This window comes from Xiphophorus hellerii, chromosome 15, assembly GCF_003331165.1.
Source record: "Xiphophorus hellerii strain 12219 chromosome 15, Xiphophorus_hellerii-4.1, whole genome shotgun sequence".
Classification (NCBI taxonomy): Eukaryota; Metazoa; Chordata; class Actinopteri; order Cyprinodontiformes; family Poeciliidae; genus Xiphophorus; species Xiphophorus hellerii.
Window position 1 is genome coordinate 19,888,151 of NC_045686.1, and position 25,057 is coordinate 19,913,207.

A 25,057-nucleotide genomic window follows, 5' to 3' on the forward strand; every position below is an offset into this window, starting at 1 on the left:
AACTGGTGCAGTTTTTATTTCGCCAACAATCATACACCGACACAAAAAACCATACCTGGGTATTAAAATGCATTTCCACAGCAGTTTCACTGTGAATCATACCTAAGAAATACATTCAAACAAAAAAGAGGGCAAAGAATTCTAGTGGACTTCCTCCGATCTTTCTGCAAGGCAAATTTTATATTTTGATTGAATAGAGACTTGACGCCTGACGCAAAAAAACAGTGTGTAACTATTTATTCTTATTTTGTTCTCTTCTTCTGTGGTTTTGGGACTCATTAGGGGTTCCCTGAAGTAGAGTGTCAGCGATCAAAGCAAATCAAGGTTCCAGAAATGGGTTTTCAGCACCATCTGCAAAGATGATGGTTCAGCACCGTCAGAGCAAAGCGTTGTACTCTTATCATCACACTTTTTTACACCTCCAGGTGCAGCTCTGCTTTGTCTTAATTCTTTGGGTAAAACATTCAACACCCCTGGCCTAAAGTTGATGACTTGAAATATGACAGCTTGAAAAGTAAAGGTTTGGGGGAGCAAGAATACTACTGCAAACAATATTCGATTTAAGAAGAATAAAGTAAAAAAGGAATAATAATCGCTTCTCTTCAACCCAGGCATCATCTCGGTGAACAGCCGCCGGACCCCTTTCACAGCCAGCGGGGAAAACGAGATCTTGGACTTGGAAGGGGACCTTTACCTGGGAGGTTTGCCCGACAGCCGGGCGGGCTTGGTGCTCCCTACCGAGCTCTGGACCGCTATGCTCGACTACGGCTATGTGGGCTGCATCCGGGACCTGTTCATCGACGGACGCAGCAAGGACATCCGGCAGATCTCGCAGTCGCAGAACGTGACTGGCATCAAGTCATCGTGCAGCAAGATGACGGGGAAGCAGTGCGACAGCAGCCCCTGCAAGAACAGCGGCATGTGTAAGGAGGGATGGAACCGGTTTATCTGCGACTGCACCGGAACGGGCTTCTGGGACAGCACCTGCGAGAGAGGTCAGTCGTCTTTTAACTCCTGCTTTGTAAACTCTGTTAATTTTGTATATCTGTTTAGAGATTAACTTTATAAATCTGTTTGTTTTTACTTGGAGGTTTATTGATTTCTCACTTAAGAAGGCTGAAGGAGGATAAAGCATTTTTTTTTGTTTTATTTTATATGCTGCAAGCTGTTTCGTGTGTGTGTTAGAGGTGCATTGATCAAAGATTTTTCCACTTTCCCCCGAAGAACTATCATTAACGGCATTTAAAATTTTATCTAGTTTTTCTGTCATTAATGATCATTTATATCCAAATGAGAAGCGATGCCACACTATGTGGGACAGACAGAGAAGGATTTTGCTTTATTTTTTAAGACACAGTGGCCGCGTTTCCATTATCCACACAATTGCACAATTTGACTTTTTGAAAATAAATTTGCTTAATAGAAACATAGCAATTTTGAAAAAAATTTTTGTTTTTCAGTCAAATGTTTTGGTGCTTGAATTAGTTTTACTTTTAGGTTGGAATAAAATTGGTTTATTTGGCAAAACACTTTTTTATACCCGAGTCATGATCAACAACCAGATGTTCCCACTGTCGTAAACCAAGAAGAAGAAGACAACAGGAAGTAGTTGGAGGATGATGGCACGTCATGTTTTTAATGACTTGTTGCGTGAACAAACGTATTCACGTGTGACTTTAATCGCGTTTCTTGCTTAATGGAAACACCTCAAATGTGGAATTGTGTTTTTTACTCAATGTTTGCACAAATTTCTAATGGGAACGCAGCTAGCGAGTACCGTTTACATTCCAGCTGTTTATAACATCTGATGTTAGCAACGTACACCTTTAGCATTGTGTAGCCTGTAAAACATGTGGACATAAATGGTTGTAGAACACCGCATGAGACGGGAGTTCTGCCAAGATATGGAGAACAAGCTGTGAAAACCCCGAACTACAACCTGCAGGAGAAGAATGACATCATCCTTTTCCTGCAGCTCCGGGAGAGAGAACATATTTATTAGTCATTGCAGATTTCATGCAGGCTTTATAGGTGGAAGCTCCGAATAAATTCAGTTCTGCACTATGTGCTTCCCATGAGAAGGTGATCGTCATGGGCCACAAACTACCTCCGTCTTCACCGTAAATATCCATCTAATGTGGCAGTGATACTCTTTTGTGTTTGAGGTGCTACAGCATAATTGAGATTATTTTAAAATAAATCATGCTTTGTCTCTGACTGGATCAGACCGGCCCCTCCTTCCCTTCCCCTTTCTTTAAAGTGCGGTCACAAAGAGAGTTATCTACTGCCGATTAGGTGGAACTCTTCTTAAGCCTCTTCACAGAGACCCACTTCAAAAAATGTCTGACCTTTCCCTATAATGAAGTTTATTTTTAAGTGTGAGATTTTAGAGGGGGAAAAATGTGCTCCACATATAAAAATGCAAATTCTTACATGTGAGAGCAAACTTCTCTGTTTTAAGCAGAGTATATGAAGGCCTAATAATGGCAACTTTCCTGACATACTTTCAACCCTGCTGTTAACTGCTGATTTCTGCTCTGGGTCAGTCCACTGATACAGCAGTTTAATAATACCTCCCCAAGGTGGGTACAAATTATCGGCTCCGTTTTATGCTTAAAAAATTGAGGTAGAGAGCTTTCAAAAGTAATAAACAGTGAAGGAAGAGAATTGCTAGCACCTAGTTTTCTGTCAGTTTACAAAACTCCTATTCACTGTTAGCAGCCTGGATAAATGCAGAGTTTGATTTCATGATTTCTTTTCAGAACTGAATAAGTAAGGAGAAAAAAGTTAATGTTTCATTCTCTTTTCCTTCCATTTTCTAGACACAAAAATCTAATAATTCTCAATATTGCAGTCGTTCCATTAATTTTTATTCCATTGACATGTTTTATTTCTGATTTGAAACATACATGTTGAATAATTGATTTTTTCCATAAGTTTTTTTTTTGACTCACTGACTAAATGACCGACACACTCATTTACAAATCAAACAAAAGGTAATTTCTCCACTTTTTTGTTCTCTATAAAACCTGAAATTGAATCTGTAAGTAGGTGTAGCTGAAATGCAAAAGCTTAATTTTTTTTTCTTAATCTTATGCAAATTATTTCTAAGTGCAAAGTTCAGAGACTAGGCTTTAAAGAATTTGCATTTAGTGTGAGACAATCCAGTTTTGAAAATTTTCTAATTTAACGTAGTTAAATGGCTTCATATCATATCAAAAATCAATAATATATAAAGGTTAATATTTTTTTAAATAAAATGTCAATAATGCTGTAAGAACATCAGAATAAAATTTTAACACTTCAAACCTAAAAATACGGACATTTTGAAATGTGTATGAACCCTGTCCTTGTTACGTTCTTTATTACCAAGCTTCTCACGGCATCAACTTCCTCACCAAAGAGGGTTTTTTTGTTCCAGGATTGGAAAAAGATCAGCGTTGAAGATGAAAATTGATCACTGGCTGATGTTTTGGTGCATCTCAGTGTGTGCAAAACCTAGTGTGCATTTAACAGGTTGGAAAACATGCACAGTAAAGCTAAAATGACTGAAAATAGATTTCCTCCTTCCTCAAATCTCGCAGACGTGACGGAGGTGGCCGACTAACGATAGCTTTTCTGCAGAGGTGGACGGCGTTCCGTTTCAGCAAAAAGCCAGAAATGCGACTCGGGACACTTCCCCTCGCATTATTTATGGAAGGCTTTTGCTGAAAGATTTAATAGGATTTCACTTTCCTTTGCCAGGTTTTTCTTGTCGTTCGTGACGCCCTGCGTGGATAAGTTGCACTTCCTGCTGGTGAAATGGGCTCTTCTTGTCTCAGTTTTTAAGAGATTGGCTGCATAAAGTTTTTATGAAGCAGAGGAGATGGGGGACACTCCAGGCTGTGGGAGAGTGTGTTATCAGGCTATTGTTCAGATTGTTCCTGGCTTTTTCACGATTTTACAGAGATTTGCTCGGTTCAGCAGAGGTCTCACAGCACTCTCACAAGAGCCCGGGGCCTGTAAAGAACCTTGCTTGTATGGCGAGTAATGAGCATCTGGAGACCAGGCTGTTGAAGCAAGCGGTGACATTAGGTGGAGAGAGGATAATTTGTCATTAACAGAGTCAGTGGAGAATATCAACATGTACAACCTGAAAGGCTGCGTCTCACATACACACAGAAGTGGGGCTTGTTTAGTGTTTGTCGTGTTCTGAGAAAGTTGACGGAAAGTCAGCTGAAGGAAATGCAGAGGCGCAGGCGACTTTAAATGTATTTTCATTGCAACTACAGTATGTGAAGGATGATGGAGTATTAGGGTCATGGTAAGAAAATGAAAAAGAAATCACAAGAGTAATACAATAAAGTTATGAGAATAAAATCATAATACTCAAGGATTCTTTTATTGTCATACCATTTCAATGGTATGCAATGGCTTGCTTGTGGTGCAAAATTTGTACTTAAGTCCCAGATGAAGCAGTTTAAAAAATAAATGGAGTAGTCTAAGTTACATATATATATATATATATATATATATATATATATATATATATATATATATGACTTTATTCTTGTAATTTTGTGACTATTCTCACATTATGACATTATTCTAATAAATTTATGACTATTCTGACATTATGACATTATAATAATATAATATTATCTCTTTTTTCTTGTCATAATATGACTGTCTTATACGACTTTATTTGCGTAATATTACTTTATTCTCGTAATATTTTGACTTTATTCTCATTTTATTGCAAGCTATTTCTTGTATTTTTTAGACTTCATTATAGAAATATGATTTCATTCTCATTATTACAACTTTATTCTCATATTTTTAAAATTTTATTCTTGGAATATTATGAATTTGCTTTGCTGAAATTGCTCATTTTCTTGCTTTCTCTCTAACATTTCAGATCCAAAGAAATAGGAGGCAATACACTGTTTCTGATGCACAGCAACACACACACATAAAACAAAAAGAACACCAGTGTGGCCTGTCTTCCACCCACAGGAAGAAAAACATTAAGTTTTATGCCCCCACCACTCCACACCCTCACATTATTCTTCTGTTGTCCCGTTCCGCTTCCTCCCACACATCGGTCTCTGAATGGTCATATATCTGTTTTCAATGAGCGCCGTTGCCGCTGGGTGATAACCCATAGGACGGCAAGTCTGCCTTCAACTTCTGGAGGTGGAGAACAAAAGCTTCAGCCTGTTCAGAGCAGGATTTCTACTCTCCTGTTAGACTTGGTGTACGATACGGATGTTACTCTTTTTAATTGAGATACATAAACGTTTGGGGTGATCAGACATATTTAGTATGACTTCTTGGCATTGTTTTTCTAATAAATGCAGAAAATCTGAGAATTTAAATGATTAGATAATGAATATTTATCACCAGATTAAACCAACCTGCATCAACAGGTAATTATGGATCATTTCAAAGAAAACCAGAATCTCACAGAAGCAGGTGAAAGGTGACTTTGAATGATTAATTAATAGCAATTAGATTGAAAGTTCCACCGATCTGAGGGAAATAATGTTGTATGAATAATACATTGTGGCTTAAGAAGTCTTAAAGAAAAACAATCAACAATAAAGTAGCTTTAATTCAAATTGACCTTTGTAAGGCAACATCTGTAAAATATAAGACTTGAATAGAACTGTTATCAGATAATTACCAACTTAATGACGGATTCTGGTTATGTAAATGATAAGTCATATTAATCCCTAAGTGACTGGGGACTTTTGACCAAAAAGTTGTCACTTTTTCTCAACAAAAGTAGAAAAACAAAAACCAATGTGGACTTAAATAAATATTTATATTTAGGCTTTGCATAGTCTTGAATTGCCAATTGTACAGCTTCCATGAGTTAAAGATCTGGACTGAACCTGTTAATGCAGCTACTTCTAGCTGCTTCTTCTTCTTTGACTTATGAAACCCTGGATTCAAAACTTGCTGCTACAGAGAGACATCTAATTTATTATTGTGTTGAGACTGAAATAACAATTTACGTTTATTTTTTTTCAACTTTGGGCTTCTTCTTGACTCGATGGAAAATTTAGAAGTTCACTCACTGAGTGAGAAAAATATTGAAGTTCATGCTCTCCAGTTGGGATATAAAATACAAGCCAATGTGACAATACCTAATAGATATGGACATACCACACCAACTTTTGTTCTTTTTAAGAATTTAGGTCATTTTCTATTTTTCCTTTCATGCTATCTTATTGAAAGGTTTGCGTTACTATGGCACATAATTTGACACAATTCTAAATGTGATGAAGTAAAGGAGATTTTGTGGAAAATCAGATTCTGTCATGTCCTTGAAGTACTAATGTCAATTTTGCATTTAGTCTCTCCTTCAATACTATGCATGTATAAGGATCAAAAGTGTGGTATTTACTAGGAGTTTAGATGGGGCACATTACTTTTTATGTGGAATCACCATCACTTTTTAAAATTATTATTAATGATTACGTGACCATTTGAGAGTTAAATTGTAATGCTCTATAAATATATTCAAGTTCTCAGATTAATCAAATTAATAAAGTTGTGCCACTCTTACTCTCAAGAAATAATTACATTGAACGAAAGATTACATCTGGATGCGATGGTTGGATTGGGTATAGTGGGTCTCATTTTCATCTGATTGGTTGCACATTTGCTGTATACATGAAACTTACATAACAAAATGGCATTTCTCTAGTGTCAAACGCCTAGTAACACAATATGGGAGTGTTATTTTCCTTTGGCATCACGTCTTCCTACTTTTAATTGGCAAAGAGCCTCCTTGTCTTTCAAAGGTCTGTAAAAAACTAAGATGGATTAACATTCTTCTAACTTACCACCAATAATGGAAGCTGCCTGGGTCTCGTTTCCTTCCCACATCTTCCTCTTGTTCATGTTGGAAGATCAGTGATCGTTAAAGGGGCCTGCTCGGTGGTCAGGTCTCAACACACTGAACTACCTTCTGTTTGCACAAATACACCACAGCTCGATACGGATGCCGTATCACTTTGCTCCTCTCATTCTCACCCACAGTAGAGTGAGGCCATCAAGCATGCGGAGGGATGTCTTCTCAGAGAGCTGGTGTCAGCGATCCCAACGCCTGTAACCGCAAGGAAACAGTTGAAGTAGAATCAGAAAACCCGAGAGTTTTATTTTCAGCTAAAGACTCATACAGGGCTTATTCTCTGGCAAGGAAATCTTTGAAGCTTAAAGTTATATTCTGTTTCTTGGCCTCATAATGACCCTCGAAATGAATTTTTGTGTGAGCTCGTCAACATGTTGGCCCGCTTTCCATCCCTAAATTTGCAGTACTCTCCAGAATGCAAGTTTGTCAATTTTATTCTCGTCTAGTGATAAAATTGTACCCCTCAGAATGACGAGAGCCCTTTGGATTGAGATGTTGTGCGTGAAACTTCGTGCGGTATTTTGTCTTTTCAAAAGGAGCGACTTGAAATCTTCTAGTCAAACTGGCAGAGCAGCTTTTTCTCCTCCTGCTCTGTGCTTTTCAGCAGACCCCAGAGCTCCCTGGTGACAATATCAAACAGCCACTGAGATGTATTCACACGTGGTACAGGCTCTTGATCTCACCGAAACTATACAGTACATTTGTAGCTGAGAGCTATGCTTGCGCTGGTGTGATGAGAGAGAGGGTAGAAATGATGAGATCAATACTCTCTCGGTGGATGTAACAGAGGTTATGAATTTACATGACAACGTTTGGCCTTCAGTGGTGAATTGCTGAAAGAATATAAATGTTTATTTGTCTGTCTGCGGCTTGAAGCAGTTGGAGATCAGTCTAACACCATTTTGCGATGTTGTTTGATTGAATCGGATTTCGCTCCAGGAGTCTTTAAATGTGTTTCTTATGTAGCATTAGCAGCTTAATCATTAAACCCAAACTGCTAGCATGGCGTCATATTAGTGCGATGACAAATGTGACGGACGTGCTTGTGGCAAGCAGTGATGTTTTTCTGTCTTGTAGTCGGTGGACTGTGCAGTTGCTCCACCCTAACCGATCCGTACCACTGTCCTACAGACCTACAACTAATTTGTACAGGGTGAGGTACAGGTCAGTTATATGGGTCACTTTTGTAATAGAAACAGACAAAATAGCATACCAAACCACACCAGTTCTAGAGGTACTGCTGAGTGGAACAAAGCATTAGAGACCTATCAAACTGGCACTCTGGAGAGGAATCTAAAAGCACTGTGTTGTGCCCAATATGCTTTTAAGTTACCACATTGGCAAATGACTTGGTATATGACAAAAACTTACTTAATTCACCTTTAGATGTGAACATATTCTGATGAAAAATGTATTTTTCACCTAAAAAACAATTCACTGTTTAGCTACAGTCATTGTGCAGAGTGCAGAAACGGATTTTTGTTTCAGTAATGGTTTGTGCATGTTGGGAATGAATAAAGCTATCTTAGGTAAAGGCTTGCTTGTTCTACTTTGATTTGTTTTTTGAAGCACATCAATCTGGTTGGATATGCCCAACAGTGTAGTTTATAGGAAATGTCACAAAACCCATGATCTTTATTGTAGTATCCAGCGAATATTCGTGTGGCACATTTTTATGCGTTTAAACATGATGGAGACTGATATTGGCATATGTTGGCAGAATTGATCTTTTGTCCCTTTGTAGCCCTTAGGCTGGCTGCTTCCTTTCTGTTTCCTTAAAGTGAAGGAAATATGAATTATCTACTGCAGATGACCTCTTTGAAAGGACTCCTCTTTAGTTGTTCATTAGTTGCTGTAGACTCATCAAATGCACATCAATGGTACAAATCTTTCATTCCCAAAGACGCTTTGTTAGATTGAGATATGGTGACGACAGATGAAAAGAAAAATCTGTCTCAGACATTTTGAGCTTTGTGACTTGGTCCAATATAGTAGCTATCAGATAAAGATATTATGTTATATAAGGAAGCAAAGAAACACGCACTGCTACTTGAAATTGAGTTCATCTTTGCAGCAGTGACATTGCCTGCTACTTGTTTCCTCTTACAGATCCCAGATAGCTGGTTGTAGCTCTGGCATTTTGTCATTTTCATTTTTATTATTGGAATTGGCATGCTTTTTAAGACAGTTGTACTATCTCGATAACATTACAAAAAAAGTGAGGAAAAAAAAAGCTTCATCCATCTTTTCTGGCTTTATATGTTGTTGTGGCTAAGAAATGGTTGCAAAAAAGAATACCTGTGTTGTTGGTGTTTCTATGACAAACACAGAGTCTGCTGATTCAGAAGTGAAGAGCATATTATCACCAAATACTGAGTAAATAACTGAACAGGAAAAGGAGCATGTTTTCTCTTTCTCACTATCTGCTTGTTGTTTTTTTTTTCTTTATTATTTCATCAACAAAGGTACGCTGCATCGATCTGTTCGGATACAATAACCTTCATCCATTCATACTTTTAGAAAGATTTGTTTTACCCTGATATATATTTGTAATAACACATCCAGCTCACGAGGTCAGTCATTTATTCACTATATATAATACTGCCCTCCAGTTTAATATATAAAATCCACCAATAAGGTTCTCTGATTAATCTTGATCATGAGTTTTTCTGTTGACTTTCCGCAAAGATTTTTTCTTTTACAATCTGTTGCATTTATCACCATAAAGCTTAGAAGATGCATGCCAAGCTGTTTGCTGCCCAATATTGCACTGCAGTGTTCCTCTCTGTTTTTCCATCATTCAGCTATATGACTGCCTGTCTCCCACATATGACTGAGCCACAAGAAATGGAGGTCAGCTATCGGCTCTCTAAAGCCATTAACAGAGAAATAGGATTGTGTGTTGGTGTGCAGAAGAGTTGATGTGTTTGTATTTGCTCTGGGAGAGAAAAAAAACTGCTTTGAATCTACTGGAAAATTGCAGTATAAACTGGCAGACTCCAAAAGGATGGCATGTGTGTTTACTAGCATTCATGCTAAATTGTAGGCTAATGTGCTACATTAAATCTAATGTAGCTGCTACAGCATGAGCAATACTGTGAAAATGTATTTGCGGCATTCATATTTTTGCCTTTTTATTACAAAAATAATAAAAGGTTTCTGCTTATATTTATCATTGAGGGTACCACTCCATTTTTGTTATGTTCTGGAAACATAATGATAAATAAAAAGTCTTTTATCTTGTATGCCAAATGTTAATATCAGTTATAGCTTACATTGATAAAAAAAAAACTATTAGAGTTGATTTCCAAACCATTTTGATTGGATTCAAGTTGGACTAGGTCTCTTAAACTTCAGATTACGATATGAGCATAAAATTTTTGGTTCAGAAAGAACAAAAACTATGATTGGTTAAACTTATGGGTATTATTTTCTTTTGGTGAAATGCTATTATGCCAGGTGTAACTGGACACACCCTTTCCAAAATGTTTCACTTTTGTCCAATCAGTTGAAATGTCTCTGGGAGAAACAGGATATATTTTTAAAATGGTGAAACATTTCTTGGTGTTTTTCTTTTTGAACTCTTCCATGGATGACATTTTGTCCAGTTTCTTTTTCAGTGCTGAATCATGAACCATATTCTTGGTTCTTTTGTATCTTTGTATGTACTGATCGCAATGACTTTATTTTGCCTCTGTGCTTGCATTTCCTCCAGTGGACGATGTGTTACTTTTCAAATATTTTAGCCTACTGCCTTGTGATTCTACACAAGTAACGATGTCTGCGTCATTAGCATTTCATTCACCATTCAAGGGAAGGCAATTGCTGTTTCACATAGTGGTTGGTTGATTGGGATAGCTTTTGGTTCTCTTTAATTCAGTAATACTGTATTTATTCCAAAGGGAAATTAAATGTTGTCATAACTCGTATCATCAAACTATCTTCAAAGAGTCACTGTGGATGGTGACGCTGTGGGCAAGAAGAATCTTCAGTAGCAGTCAGTCTTGCATCAAATCCTGAGAGGCCTCTGACTGAAGACTAAATAATGACATGCTAGCAGGTCAATTTGCTGCTCACATTTGGGGGCTGGGGGTGGGAGCCCAACAAAAAAACCTTGTTGCCAAGGTAACACTTTAGAAAGTAAATAGGTTGGGGTAAAAATCTTTCCCTCTGCGCAGCTGTATATACTTTGACTATTAACATTTTTATTTTATGACAAAAACCTAGTTAAAGAAATTAATTTATTCAAACTGCCTGATATCTCTATTACAAATTAATAATGAGTGGCAAAAATGGCAAAGCTCAAGAAATGAAAATTAGATAATTTTTCACAGCATTGTCTTGTGACATAAATTCAAAAATATACTTGGACCAACGACCACCTTGGTCGTTTAATGAGGCATTTTCGAGAGCCCTCAAAGTACTGAAAGATAACAAACATTACGTATACTATGGGATTTCCAAAAACGATCACAAACTACTCCTGATTTCACAGACTACATTTCCTTCCTCTCTGTTCATGTTTCTGGAGTCAACAAAAAGAAGTCTGGGAATGATCTCATCATGTTTGTATTGAGCGGCGCACACCGCTGCTCGTGAAGTTCCTTCTTCTCTGGTGGGAGCTTAAAGCGCTGGCAATTTTCTCACTCCGTTTACCAGAAGGGGAGGGGGGGAATAAAAAGTAAAAAAATGCAACGTGACAGATAATTTTAGAGGTTTTGAAATGATCAAAGATGGTAGCAGGCGACGACTAACAGACAACAACAGAGCTGTTTGCTCGCTGTTTTTATCTGACATGTCTCCGCCAAGTCAACTATGACGTTGATTTCTGTCTCAAGTCTGTTTTTTACCTCTTTTTTTCCCCCCCTTATATTTCACATAAACCTGCTCATGCTCCACTTCCTACAGTTCACTTTTCATTACACTTATTCCATATTTTCCCTCTCCTGTCCCCGGGTCCCACCAACACACACACACACACACATACATACAGACACGAAAAAATTGCCAAGCTTTTGTTTGGCATGTCTCCCTAATCCCACCCATGAGACATGACAGCACCTGTGATCAGAGGTCTGCCTTGCTATCATCCAAACAGATGTGGTGCCAGCATGGGGAGCCGGGCTGTCACTGTGTATGGTTTTGCATGGATATTATTTTTGCACCTGCTCAATATGATACATAAAAATGAAGTATTATCTCTCTGCTTTTTAAGGTATCACTCTTTGACCTTACCTTGTTTACATCTATTTGCATGATTACAATTGTGTTACAGATGATAACCAGCATGTTTAAATTTTTTTAAATTATTTTTATTGTTTGTGCCTGCTTGCCACCTGCCCTGCCAGCGTCTCTGCAATGTTCATGTGCAAAATACCTGGGCTCTGGCCCTTGTAGACCCATTTTGTCTAGGTCGTGACCGGGAGTTTGGGTCGGCCAAAGAAACCTGTCTGCTTGTGATCTGAATTTCAATGCGGCAGCTTGGCTTGGTGCAGCCCCAACAGAGCTCCGTGGAACAGAGAGGGGGGAAAAAAATAGCTGCTCGCTTAAAATACAACTCTGTTTAAATATATTACCAAAACGTACACACAATTGTAGCCTTTGGGCTATGTTGCAAGAGAGACCAGTATTAATTTGTTGAATAAGTTGTTTACTTTTAGACATTTAAAGGGGGTTTGTGGTATGAAGATAAATTAAGGTTTTAAAAAGTTACTGTTTGAAAGTTGCTAAAATGTTCACCTCATGGGGGAATAAGGTGAACTTTATTATACCTTTGCTACGGTTAAAGTTTTTGGTAACACTTTATTTGACAGGGTATGATTAAGACTAACACTACACTGTCATAAAACATGAAGGAGTCTTCATGAATGTTTACAACTGTTATCATGAAGCATCATTCGGTAAATAGTGACACTTTTAATGCAAAGTTGACTCTTTTAAATGACTTTTAATGTAAGTTTTAATGCAGCTTTGCGTAAAAATCTAACTATTTACCAAATAATGCTAAGTTGATACTTTTAGTACACTTTCAGTGCAACTTTTAATCCACATTTGCATTAAAAGTGTCATTATTTACTGAAAGACATTTAATGACAACATTCATGAAGACTCCTTGATGTTCATGACTGTTGCTATGTCATGTTTAGGACAATGTCATGTCAGTCTTATCTCCATTCTGACCCTAAAAGCAATAACATGCACTGAAAACAAAGGGATGGATGCACGCTTAAGAAACTTTGATTAGATAGAAAATAGTGAGTGTTTCTTCCAGGTGGTACAACTTATACACCGAAGAGTGTTACCAGGGAAACCTAAAGTGCTTCCACATGGTGTGTTGCCTGGCCAAAAAATGTTTGTTTTGATAGATTATTCAACATGTTGATACCATGCGAATGTGGTTGAGGATCTCAAACTTACCACTCTATTTCAAATCCTACTATGCCAACATTAACAATGTAAAATGGTGCAGAAAGCATTTTTGGTAACTCTGTGCCATTTTCTTTGATTTGTCTAGTCATCCATGCACGTTTAGCTCTGTCTGGTACCTTAAAAGTGATACTGAAAAATGATTTTTGTTTCTGAGTAGCTCGCAGTCAGATCCACCCAGAGCTAAAGCAAGAGGAAGTCATTACTCTCCCATAATGATAATGTTTCAAGGTGGGCTTTGTCCTCTCTCATCTTTGGCAGACTGCTCGGGGCTTTATTTCTTTTTGATTGTTACATCCCATTACATAAAGACTGTTACTCAAATGTTATTCCCCCATAAGGGGGACTCGACTGCAACAGATTATTCAGGTCGCGTTTGAGCCTCGGCTTGTAAGAGGTGACATTAATTCAAGACTACAGGGAAGTGTATTTGATGTCATCTGCGGGAAGACGCTGTCCTCGGATTCGGTTTAGCAAGCCAGTCAGTCGGTCGGCAGTAAGACATTAAGAGAAGCTTGCGCATTAGCGTTTGGATGTGTTGGAGTGGGTGTGGGAGAGTAGCTTTTAAGGGAATCAGGGTGGTGCTGACAGTTGTGCATTGCAGAGTCCTGTGTAGCTGATAAAGTAGCCCAGTTAATCAGGTAAATAGGCCTGTAATGAAGTGCGTTTGTCTGACGGTGTGCCAGCCCAGTGCCAGACGATCCCACTGAGACTCTCCTCTTTCTGGCTCGGCGCTGCACGCACGCTTACATTCACACACCCCACCAGCACCAGCACCACCCGTACAAACACACACATTCAATCCGCCGGAGACAGATTGAATTGTGTCTAATGCATATTGCATTTTCCCTGACAAGATGCCACCGCCCACATACTGTAAGTGCCCGTGTTTTCCCGGCTGTCTGTGGACGGCGGAGATAATGGCTCCAAGTCTGAGCTGATGGCTGGAAGTGTGTCCACCACAGATCAGAGATGACATCTTTCGTTACAGAACCAGCTTCCTCTGTCTTGATGTTTATTGTATTTTTTTCCAGAGACAATGCTCTGTTAAAACTTTATTTAATGGTTGGTGTTTGTATTCCATCCAAAAATTTGATTCTAAGAGTTTTAAGGAGAACTAATACAAAGTTTTCCAAGTTTGTTTTTTTTAAACACCATATAGTCCAGTAGGCTCATTTTGATTGTGGGCCAGAATTGCAACATTTGTTGCAATGTCAGCTGGTGTGGTTTGCTTTCACACTGCGCTGTGTCAAACGGTCCAAATTTTTTTAGAAGATCCGTTCACCCCCTCGCCTGAGGAGGCGCTGCAGAAAGACAGGAAAACCTCTGAAGAAGACATGATCGCAACTTCTTTCTTTGCTAAATGTTAATGAAAATAGAGTAGCGTCAGATTTTAGCGGTTATACGATTTTCCTTTTTTCTTTGACAAAAGACCACGAGGCGTTTCTCCTGCTAGCGCTAGACCAGACATTTGTTTTGGCTGTTTTTACCCAGAATTCCCTACTCTATAGCCCACTTCCTGCTTTGGGAGTGACCTCCAGTCCACCTGGCATTCACATATGAAATCGAACTGGACCAAAGTTCACTTTTTCTGATCCGCATCAGCGTTTGATTACGCATTCACACCTCCCCATTTATGGACATTTTAGTTCAATGTTTCAGTTGCATCACACAAAGACTCAAATGCAATTCACCAGCTTTCTAAATCTACACTCACTTGGCTCCATGTTCATTTATAGTGGCATTAAAATAATAGGCTGCCATCAGCTCTCACAGTTTAATCGCAGACAGTAATTGTAGATCAGAGAGGTGAGGTGACATTGAAGTTGCCACCTTATGAGATCTAACAACCTGGAAATAACCTAAACTTCCCTTACCTGCAATTGCTGGAATGGACGGTACAATCATTCAAAAAAGAAACTTTTAAAATTTATGTAAGGAAAAAAACCCCTAGTTTTACCAACATAATCAAAAATCCACTTCAAAGGAACAATACCACAGAAATAACCATGCTTTATCACTGCAGCAAGATGTGATGATCATTTAGAGCCTAATTTTTACTCTGGAACTGTGAGAGCTAATCATCACCTATTGTCTTTTACTGTCTGGTGTGTTAAAAAGTATAGAAAATGTACAGAAACGAGTGCAAATCTGATGAGCTTGGTTTCTCAGATAAGCTAACTGTCACCTTCCAGAAGAGGTAATGACATGTTTCAAATGCTTGTTTAGATTCCTTTTCTACCCACAAAACAAAGTGAAAATGTGTAGCCCTTTTTATTCCTTGTATCTTTTCATAGTTGCTGCATGATTGAGACTGTCTGAGCACCGATCATTTTAATGGTTCCATATGTCACAATGTGTAGATTTGGACTCCATTTCTGCACCTGAAAAAATAGTTCGTGTGTGAAATATATTATAGGATATAATTATATTACATTGCTTTTTTTAAAAATGTAAATAAAACAAATAAATTATTCTTTTTGTTTTGTTTTTCTTATTGTTTTATCCTTTTAGAGACATTTTGGGGTCAAAACCAAATTCCTTGTTTGAATAAGAATATTTGAAATCTGAATCCATGAAGCGTATGAATAATTTCCAGGTTAAACGTAGATCCTACAGAGACTCTGAAGCTAAAGTTTCGCACAAATATCCCTCTAAAATAAAGAAATGACTAGATATTGGTTTTGTTTTTGATTTGTTTTTCTACAGACTCTTAATATAAATCTGTCTGGAGAAGGAATGAAAACTGTTACTGGTAATAACTTCACGGAAACTCATTTCAAAGACATGGAATTACCCTTGAAGATTTCCCAGTTTGTTTTTCTTGGCAGAAATACATTTTAAGCCCTGCCAGACCAAATCAACTAAAATCATGAAATCTGGAAGATCTTTTTATGTTTGTTTGTTAAACCTTTCATACGCAACTTTATGGCAGTTTTTATTACCACTGAAAATGTGCATTTTTGATTTACCCCTGAATGTTGTTGAATGGTAAAAGTGAATGTTATAATTAACCTTCACTCAAGTACTTGACATTAACAGGTTGCACTAGTTTGGCTTTTATTTGACAAAATGTGTAAATCCTAAAATAAAATTGTAAAAAAAAAAAAAGCACACAGGGTTTTGTGTAAGGTCACATTACTGACGGGGTCATAAAGCTTCCATCTAACATCTGACAGTTTGATTTCAGTCAAAGAACATTGCCTCAAGGTCACAAACATCTGGCTGTCTTAGCACACGAACAGAACCTAAATTTCAATGTTTTCTTTTATATTGGACCCTCAGATACTTCAGACTCAAAAGTCTGCACACCCCACAGAAACACACACCCACACGCCCTAGCATAGTGAAGACTGTTAATAATGACTGGGAATATAAAGGACAGGACAACATGAGCAAAAACAGGTTGTTTTTCCCAAAATGGATGAAGGTTCAAGACGGAAGCTATTTCTCTACTGTTGTGGTCTACCTAGTTGTTTACAGTCAAATTCACTAAATTAGAAAAGCCTCGTTCATCATTGTAAAAGTACATTTTAAGAATAACATTCTTTAAAAGATAAATGTCTCATTGAAGGTGGACAGTGTCATTTTTTAAGTCTGTAAGTTCCTTTTCTGTTTCTCAAAAAAAAAAAAGATCCAAAACCAAAAGCTATCTCCCGTCTCCGATCCGTTCATTAATCTGACACTCTGTAATTCCCTGTTGCCTTTGCGACTCTCTCGCCCTCTCCCATCCGTGCTTCTCACCTTTAACAGAAAATAACTACCTGTGCGAGGGACGTTCGTCCCAGCGGACGGGGAAAATGACACTTAAAGGACTAACTGGGCTAACAGGCCAGCAAACTGGTACATGCTGTACACGAGACAACAAGGAGGAACGGCTGTAAAACGGAGCGTGGCAGACGCATCGGAAAGAAAAGAGGAGAAAAGAGCGAGGCCGGGACACAAAGTGAGGTAAAGCGGCAGGGCGGAGACTGATGAGAGGAAGAGCTATAGGCTAAAAGAAAATGATGGTTGATCAATGAGCCATGTGAAACAAGATTTAGCTCTCATACATATTTTTTAACTCTGACTTTACAGCCATTATGTGGTGTACCTTCTGGCTTCATCTACATGGTGGTGGCAGGGTAAGAGAGACTTTGACAATGACCAGACTAGACTTCAACACTTTTAATGCAGTGGATATTATGATCATCTGGGCTTTCCCTCATTGATTAAAGCGACACTTATGTAAACTCGTGACTTTGATGAAAGTTACAAAGCAAAATCTAAAAAATAAATGTTCTCGCTAAGTTTTCTGGTGTTCAACAAATGGGAATAATTTTGGAAATTCTAACTGACCTAAAACAAGAGAAGTTTCGTCTGATTTAACGCCGTCTTATAATGTCTGGCTAGAAATGATAGCTGCTAGCTTTCTTGATATGAGCCAACAGGAAGGATGACAGACCAGCTCACTATTTTATTTTATTTTTTTACCCAAAGAGCCTTGCCTGATGGATACTTCAGATAACAGCAAGGACCAAGTATAAAAGTGATAAAAGAATAGTTACTTGCAGGATTTAGCAACTAGAGTTTCCTCTGTGGATAAGGGAACTCAATCTCTTCTCCTGAATGTTTGGGAGAAAAAGTCTTTGGGATGTTGCAGGCAAACAAACAGTTGATGTTGATGTAAACAGCATAAGAGAGTTTCCTGGTGCCACATGACTGGAGACATCTCTCAACTGGATTGCAGATTTGCACATTTCAGTGTCATTGAGGTGATAGGCAATGTTGGTTGACTTGACCAAACTTTAGTCAGGCAGGACACATGTCCACACCCAGAAAATCCTTATCTCATGGAAGCAACTTAAAATGTCTTAAACTTGAGAATTGTAGTTGTAGCTGATATTCAAAGTGAGTATAAGCATTGTACAAAACAAGTGCAAAATGACTGTGTGCAGATCTGAAGAATCCTGGCAGCAGTTTCATTAAACCTCGCGGTCCAACTGTCCACACGCTTTTTATTATCTCAAATATAGCCAGAAATAGTATTATTATAATAAGTATTATTGATTTGTTTAATAGTGTGAAGTCTCAGTGGTGCCTCAGCAGGTGTTACTTTTAAAGCATTTGCTAATCCAAATAATATCATTTAATCATACTCACCCTACCGTCAATAATAATACAGACCTGTTGTGAGCAGTGAGGACTGACACTTCATATTTTATCTATTCACCTCATGCATTACTCATGACAAATCACCCGTCTTCCTGTCGCAACGTGAAATGTATTCGTTTCTCCTATGCTGTGTAGCTAACAAGCAAACGGTGGGATTGACATAAGTGTATGTGTGTGTATGTGTGGGGGGCCGTGGGGGCAGAACATTGTCGCAACATCCAGGTACAGAGAAATAAATAATATGCTTTCATGTCCATGCATCTTACAAGGTGACAGGAGTCGCTGTGATACCGCGAACCGCTTGACTAAGTTTGGAACGAACGTTCCGAGGAACTCCAACGCTCTGCTTGAAGTCTGTACCACACTCTGAGCTTTTGAAAGCCACAACAGCAAACTTCTGATTCCTTCCTCTGGGTTTTCCCTCATGTATGTGTTGGAAAACACAAAGACACAAAACATTGATTCGTTTTAATAGACATCTCTGCACAGAGTATAAGAAGATTGAAAGTGTTGACCCTCTAAAGCAGACCTGGGCTGGCGACCTTTGATCGGCCCGTGTGGGTTTGTACTAAACATGTAAATCCCACTAATTTATCATAGATGCACAAAATACAATGATATAGCTAAGCCTTTCATGATGACAAATTTTGCTGGATGATAAATTGCCCCAGAAGCTATTGCGATAAACGATAATATTGTCATTTTGAGACCATTTTTAAGTAATATAACGGTAATGGCAAAATAATAGTGCAAGAACACATTCCAAAAGATCAGCAAACTTTAAATTCTAATGAACATTTAACACTGGAACTGGAAGACATTTTAAATATCTAAAATAAATAAAACAAAGCTGAAGTCTTTGCAAACAGAAGTGTCCTTACAAATGGCTAGTTGAGACCAAAGCACCAAACTAACTTTTAACATCCAGATTTTAATAGAGAAATAAAAAAAAAAATCATGCCAATGGAAATTGAGTCTGTTTTAATTTATTATGCGATTTATTGATTTTTGTGACTGGCCTAAATACATCTAGATACTATTACTGTCTTAATGTCACTTGTGCTCTTATGTGCTAAAGTAAAGGTGCTGAACACTTTTCAGAAATTATCTCTTGGCACTTAAATATGTCGGGTAACATTAAAAAAGTTAAAATTTTTGCAGAATGCAGAGTTTTTAGCAAGACATGGATTTCTAATAATTTTAATCGATTGGATGGAGGACAGTTTCAACCGGCACTATGAGAATAAACACGGAGAGACGTATAATAATCTGACGTTTGGAGCGTGGGGACGAACATTAGCAGATTTGCTAGCTAAACTGAGAAAACAAGGATTGTTTCTAGAAAACTCCATTCTTCCAGGAATAGAGCAGTCAAGACCAGCTTTGTTGTATCCCACAAAATTGCAAGATATGGTAAGCCATTTTCTGATGGGGAGTTTATCAAAGACTTTTTGTTGGATTTACCCTTGAGAAAAACGACACATTTTAAAATGTCTCTCTCTCTCTCGGCGATTCGAAGAGATCATAGAGAAATTCAGCTGCAAGAATTGAACAGTTTTAACTCACTTTCCTTGGTTACGATTTGTGTTGTTGATGAAGATCAGTTACTTTTCTTTGTCCTTGGATTAAGAAAAGACTTTGAGATGAGGAGCCACTCCGCCAACGAAAGGCACTATGTTTTGCATTGCATTATTCATCAGAAGATGCTGTAAAAGTCATTGCTAAAAATTAGCCGTGTTGTTGATGTAGCTAAAATAGTTAATTGGATCAGGGCAAGAGAATTGAATCACAGTTTGGTGATCATTGTCCTGTTGGGAGGTAGAAACTTCCAAACACTGGACATTTTATGAATATCTAAGTTTGTTCTACATGTTTCTTTACTCCTGACTGTGTTTTCTAAACCACATTTAGAAAACAATCTCAATTTCTTAATGTCCAACATTAGCTTTAAGTTCAACATCTAGAGGAAGTTAGAGGGAACCAGCCACAAAGGAAACTTCTGCTCCCAAACAATCCCTCAAACTCTGCTGAAATGCTAAACCTGACAACCTGCACTGCTTAAATGCCTGAGATAAAGATGTCTAATAAGAACAGTTGCTAAACTGTTAGGTATTATTAAGCCATGGCCCTATTATCACTACATAATTAGTCTGATAAATTCATAATTGTACATTTAATCCAATGAACAGTGGGGGAAAAAAAAGTTTTTTTATTGCATAAACTTTCAACAGAAATTGTAGTCCAACACAAATACTGCAGACATTGCGTGCTTCTGTTTAAGCTGTTTTGCTGTTTCAGAATCAGGGCAGAGATGTTCTTTTTCTTCTTTCTTTTTTTCTGTTTTTTTTTAAATTTGGAGACAAAGTGTGCTTGTTTTGAGCTGGAGCTTCAAAATGCCTGAGACAGCAGATTCAGAATCCTTTTTCAGTCCCAACAATGTCTGTCTATTCAGTCCCCTCATTTCGGCTTTGTCTTTAAACTCTTATCTCCTTCTGAAGGTTAAATGCCTTTGGAATCGTGCGCAGTAATTGGTTCGGTATCTTCCGCGTTATCGACCGTTTCATGTGCTTTGGAGATGAGGCAGAACAGATTATTTTTTCTTTTCTCAAAAATAGATTTATGATAATTACAACTGTCTACTTTCAATTTCCTGAAAAGTGTTTACGGAGGTTGGGAATGTAGATGGAATTTTAATGCTCTTCGTTTGCAGCTGTGGCGATTTGCCTTCAAAACATAGAGCGGCAATGGAGCCCGGTCCTCGTTTTCTTTTTTTTGTTACCTGTCAATAAAGATGAAAGCGTCCTGCCTCCGGTGCTAAACTTGTGCTGAGTTGTGCTGAAACGCAACGCCAGTTCAGTGGTGCCTGACGCAGCACTGTACAAATTCATTTAGTACAATAAAAACAAATGAAACAGAAAAAGAACGAGGCGGCGGCTGGGAGCAGGAGAACGAAGTACAAAGTCTTTGCTGCTAAATATACCGGAGACATGAACTTGTTTTACAGTGTTTACCCAGGAGAGCGCCGGATCTTCCTGCACTTTAGAACGATCTGTTCATTTAGGTGTTTGTTTTTTTTTTCTTCTTCTTTTCTTCTCCACCATTTGGAACGCCACACTGTTACTCCCTAATCCCCATTTGTAATTAAATGTGTGCAGAGAAAGCGTGCCGGCCTGGTTACATAAAGCCAGGCTCTCGTTGTGACACATTGTGCAGAATGTGCAGCATTCAACAATTCATCTTTTGCCTTTTGTCCTTTGTTTCTTACCTAAATTTCCCTTTATATGAAAGGAGAAAGTGGAGGAAATCAAGCTTTTAGCATGTTTGGCCATGTGAGAAATCAACAAATTTCTAAACTTTTCCCAGCAGAACACAAAAAGATTCCCAGAGAAAGGAAAAAAAATGACAAGAGAATGTTCTTTACTCTAGTTCTTTATATAGTTCATATGGATTAAACAGTTTCAAATTAGAAATCCAATTTAAGCTTGCATAAATGTGCATTGCATTGTTAGTTCACATAATGGTTCACCTTGACATAGCTGTGAATTATCCTACAGTCTCTGCTTATTCAGATCCAGTTGATTTCTCAATTGTTATTAGGCCCGAGCAGCAAAGCGCTGCGAAGGCCTATTGTATCTGTACTGTTTATTAGGCCCGAGCAGCAAAGCGCTGCGAAGGCCTATTGTTTCTGTACTGTTTCTTATTATTATTATTATTACGATTCTGCCCCCCCAAAGAGGCGCCTTTTTGGGGGCTTTATCATATTCAAAAACTCACCAAACTTGGCGGTCGCGACTAGAAAATTTAAAAATTTTGAATTTTAAGGTTGTCGCAAAAATCGCAAAAAAAATTGCTCAACGGCGGCAACTAGCAATTTTCTGTTGACACAATGTTATGAACGTATTTCATCGTAGAGACATGAAATTTGGTACACTTGTAGAGCTCACCAAAAGACTCAGAACTTACATTTAATGTTATTAGCCAACTATCACAGGAAGTCGGCCATTTTGTATTGAACGTCCATTTTTTTCCTCGATTTTGACGTTTACAGCCTTCGTATTTGATCGAACTCCTCCTAGGGATTTCGATTGATCGACTTCAAACTCGGTCAGTCTGATCATAAGGCATGTTTGATTTAAAGTTATCAAATTGGTGAGTTTTGGAGTATGTTGAAGGGGGGTTAGCAGGGGTCAAAGTTCACCTACTCGCCATGAAACACGAAACTCTTATATTTCCTATAAAAAAACACATAGAGGGACCAAACTTTCAGTGATTGATCGGCATCGGATGTCCTAAAATACCCTGTGGTGAAATGATGACATCACTTAAGCCACGCCCCCTGAGAACAGGAAGTGTCATGTTTTACTGTGAGCGGTCGCTCTCTTAGCCCTTTGACCTAATCAACATGAAACTGTGTCCAGACACAGAAGACATGTTGGTGTGTTGAGGATTCCAACCCTGACCGGCTTTGAGATAGCAGCTGGGCGTGGCGGCGTGGCGAAGTGACCTGTAACGCCGATGCCATACGTTTGCTTCTAGATTCCACATGTTTCGACCGAGCTGCACCAAACTTGGCTTGAGTGATGCTGGTGTGATACCTGAAAATTCTATGTCATCAGATTATGACGTCATCTAAGCCCCGCCCCCTCAGAACAGGAAGTGCTATTTTTTTCCTTGGAAACTTTCATCTATGGCTCTCTTGACCTAATCAAGGTGATTCTGTGTTGGATGACAGATAGGAAGTTGGTCTCGCTTGCTTTAAAGTGCCAAGAGTTTTCAATGGCGGCAACGCCGTTCGTATACGTTTGCCTCTACATTCCACATATTTTGACCGAGCTGCATCAAACTTGGCCTGAGTGATCCTGGAGGCTTGCCCGTCAATCCTACGTCATCACATTATGACGTCATCTAAGCCCCGCCCCCTCGGAACCGGAAGTGCCGTTTTTTTCCTTGGAAAGCTCTGTTTATGGCTCTCTTGACCTAATCAAGGTGATTCTGTGTTGGATGACAGATAGGAAGTTGGTCTCGCTTGCTTTAAAGTGCCAAGAGTTTTCAATGGCGGCAACGCCGTTCGTATACGTTTGCCTCTACATTCCACATATTTTGACCGAGCTGCATCAAACTTGGCCTGAGTGATCCTGGAGGCTTGCCCGTCAATCCTACGTCATCACATTATGACGTCATCTAAGCCCCGCCCCCTCGGAACCGGAAGTGCCGTTTTTTTCCTTGGAAAGCTCTTTTTATGGCTCTCTTGACCTAATCAAGGTGATTCTGTGTTGGATGACAGATAGGAAGTTGGTCTCGCTTGCTTTAAAGTGCCAAGAGTTTTCAATGGCGGCAACGCCGTTCGTATACGTTTGCCTCTACATTCCACATATTTTGACCGAGCTGCATCAAACTTGGCCTGAGTGATCCTGGAGGCTTGCCCGTCGATCCTACGTCATCACATTATGACGTCATCTAAGCCCCGCCCCCTCGGAACCGGAAGTGCCGTTTTTTTCCTTGGAAAGCTCCGTTTATGGCTCTCTTGACCTAATCAAGATGATTCGGATGATGAGCTCTGTCATTGCTCGCTGCTGGCTGAACCGTGTGGGCGTGGCCAAATGGCGAATATCAGTCCCTCGCCATATTCATACGTTTGGCTCTAATTCAAGCATGGATCATCCGATTGGCTCCAAACTGGATATGTATGACCTTTGTTCACCTCTAAAGAGCCCAACGGGATTGAGATGTAATTTGGCTCCACTGCGCCCCCTAAGTTAATACATCGGCTGTATCTCCTCGATGCATCGACCGATCTGCACCAGATTTTTTGACAGTCGTCGGGGAGCGCCGCCGAACGCATTCACGCGTGTCGCCCGGTGGACGGGCATGGAAAATGCGCGACAGCTTCTGCGGCGGCTAGCGGGCGGCGGTGCTGGAAACTGCGGCAGAGCTTCTGCGGTGGGGAGTTGGCTGCGGCTCTGGAAATCGTGCGAGAGCTTCTGCGGTGGCTGGAACCCCCACGGTGGCCAATAGGCCGGAGCGGCGCTTGCTGCGAGGGCCGCCCGAGGCTGCTTGCAGCTTTAATTAGGCCCGAGCAGCAAAGCGCTGCGAAGGCCTATTGTTTCTGTACTGTTTCTTATTATTATTATTATTACGATTCTGCCCCCCCAAAGAGGCGCCTTTTTGGGGGCTTTATCATATTCAAAAACTCACCAAACTTGGCGGTCGCGACTAGAAAATTTAAAAATTTTGAATTTTAAGGTTGTCGCAAAAATCGCAAAAAAAATTGCTCAACGGCGGCAACTAGCAATTTTCTGTTGACACAATGTTATGAACGTATTTCATCGTAGAGACATGAAATTTGGTACACTTGTAGAGCTCACCAAAAGACTCAGAACTTACATTTAATGTTATTAGCCAACTATCACAGGAAGTCGGCCATTTTGTATTGAACGTCCATTTTTTTCCTCGATTTTGACGTTTACAGCCTTCGTATTTGATCGAACTCCTCCTAGGGATTTCGATTGATCGACTTCAAACTCGGTCAGTCTGATCATAAGGCATGTTTGATTTAAAGTTATCAAATTGGTGAGT

At 39.0% G+C, this 25,057-nt stretch overlaps 1 protein-coding gene across 10 annotated transcripts in view; it reads left to right on the top strand.

Annotated features, from left to right (window-relative positions):
- The window catches only part of nrxn3b (neurexin 3b), a 424,389-nt gene that overhangs the window by 128,093 nt on the left and 271,239 nt on the right, over nt 1-25,057 (top strand). For all 10 annotated transcript variants that reach the window (XM_032584566.1, XM_032584568.1, XM_032584558.1 and 7 more), the window contains one exon: nt 612-995. In XM_032584566.1, coding sequence (XP_032440457.1) covers nt 612-995 — 384 coding nt within the window. The remainder of the gene's footprint in view (nt 1-611; nt 996-25,057) is intronic.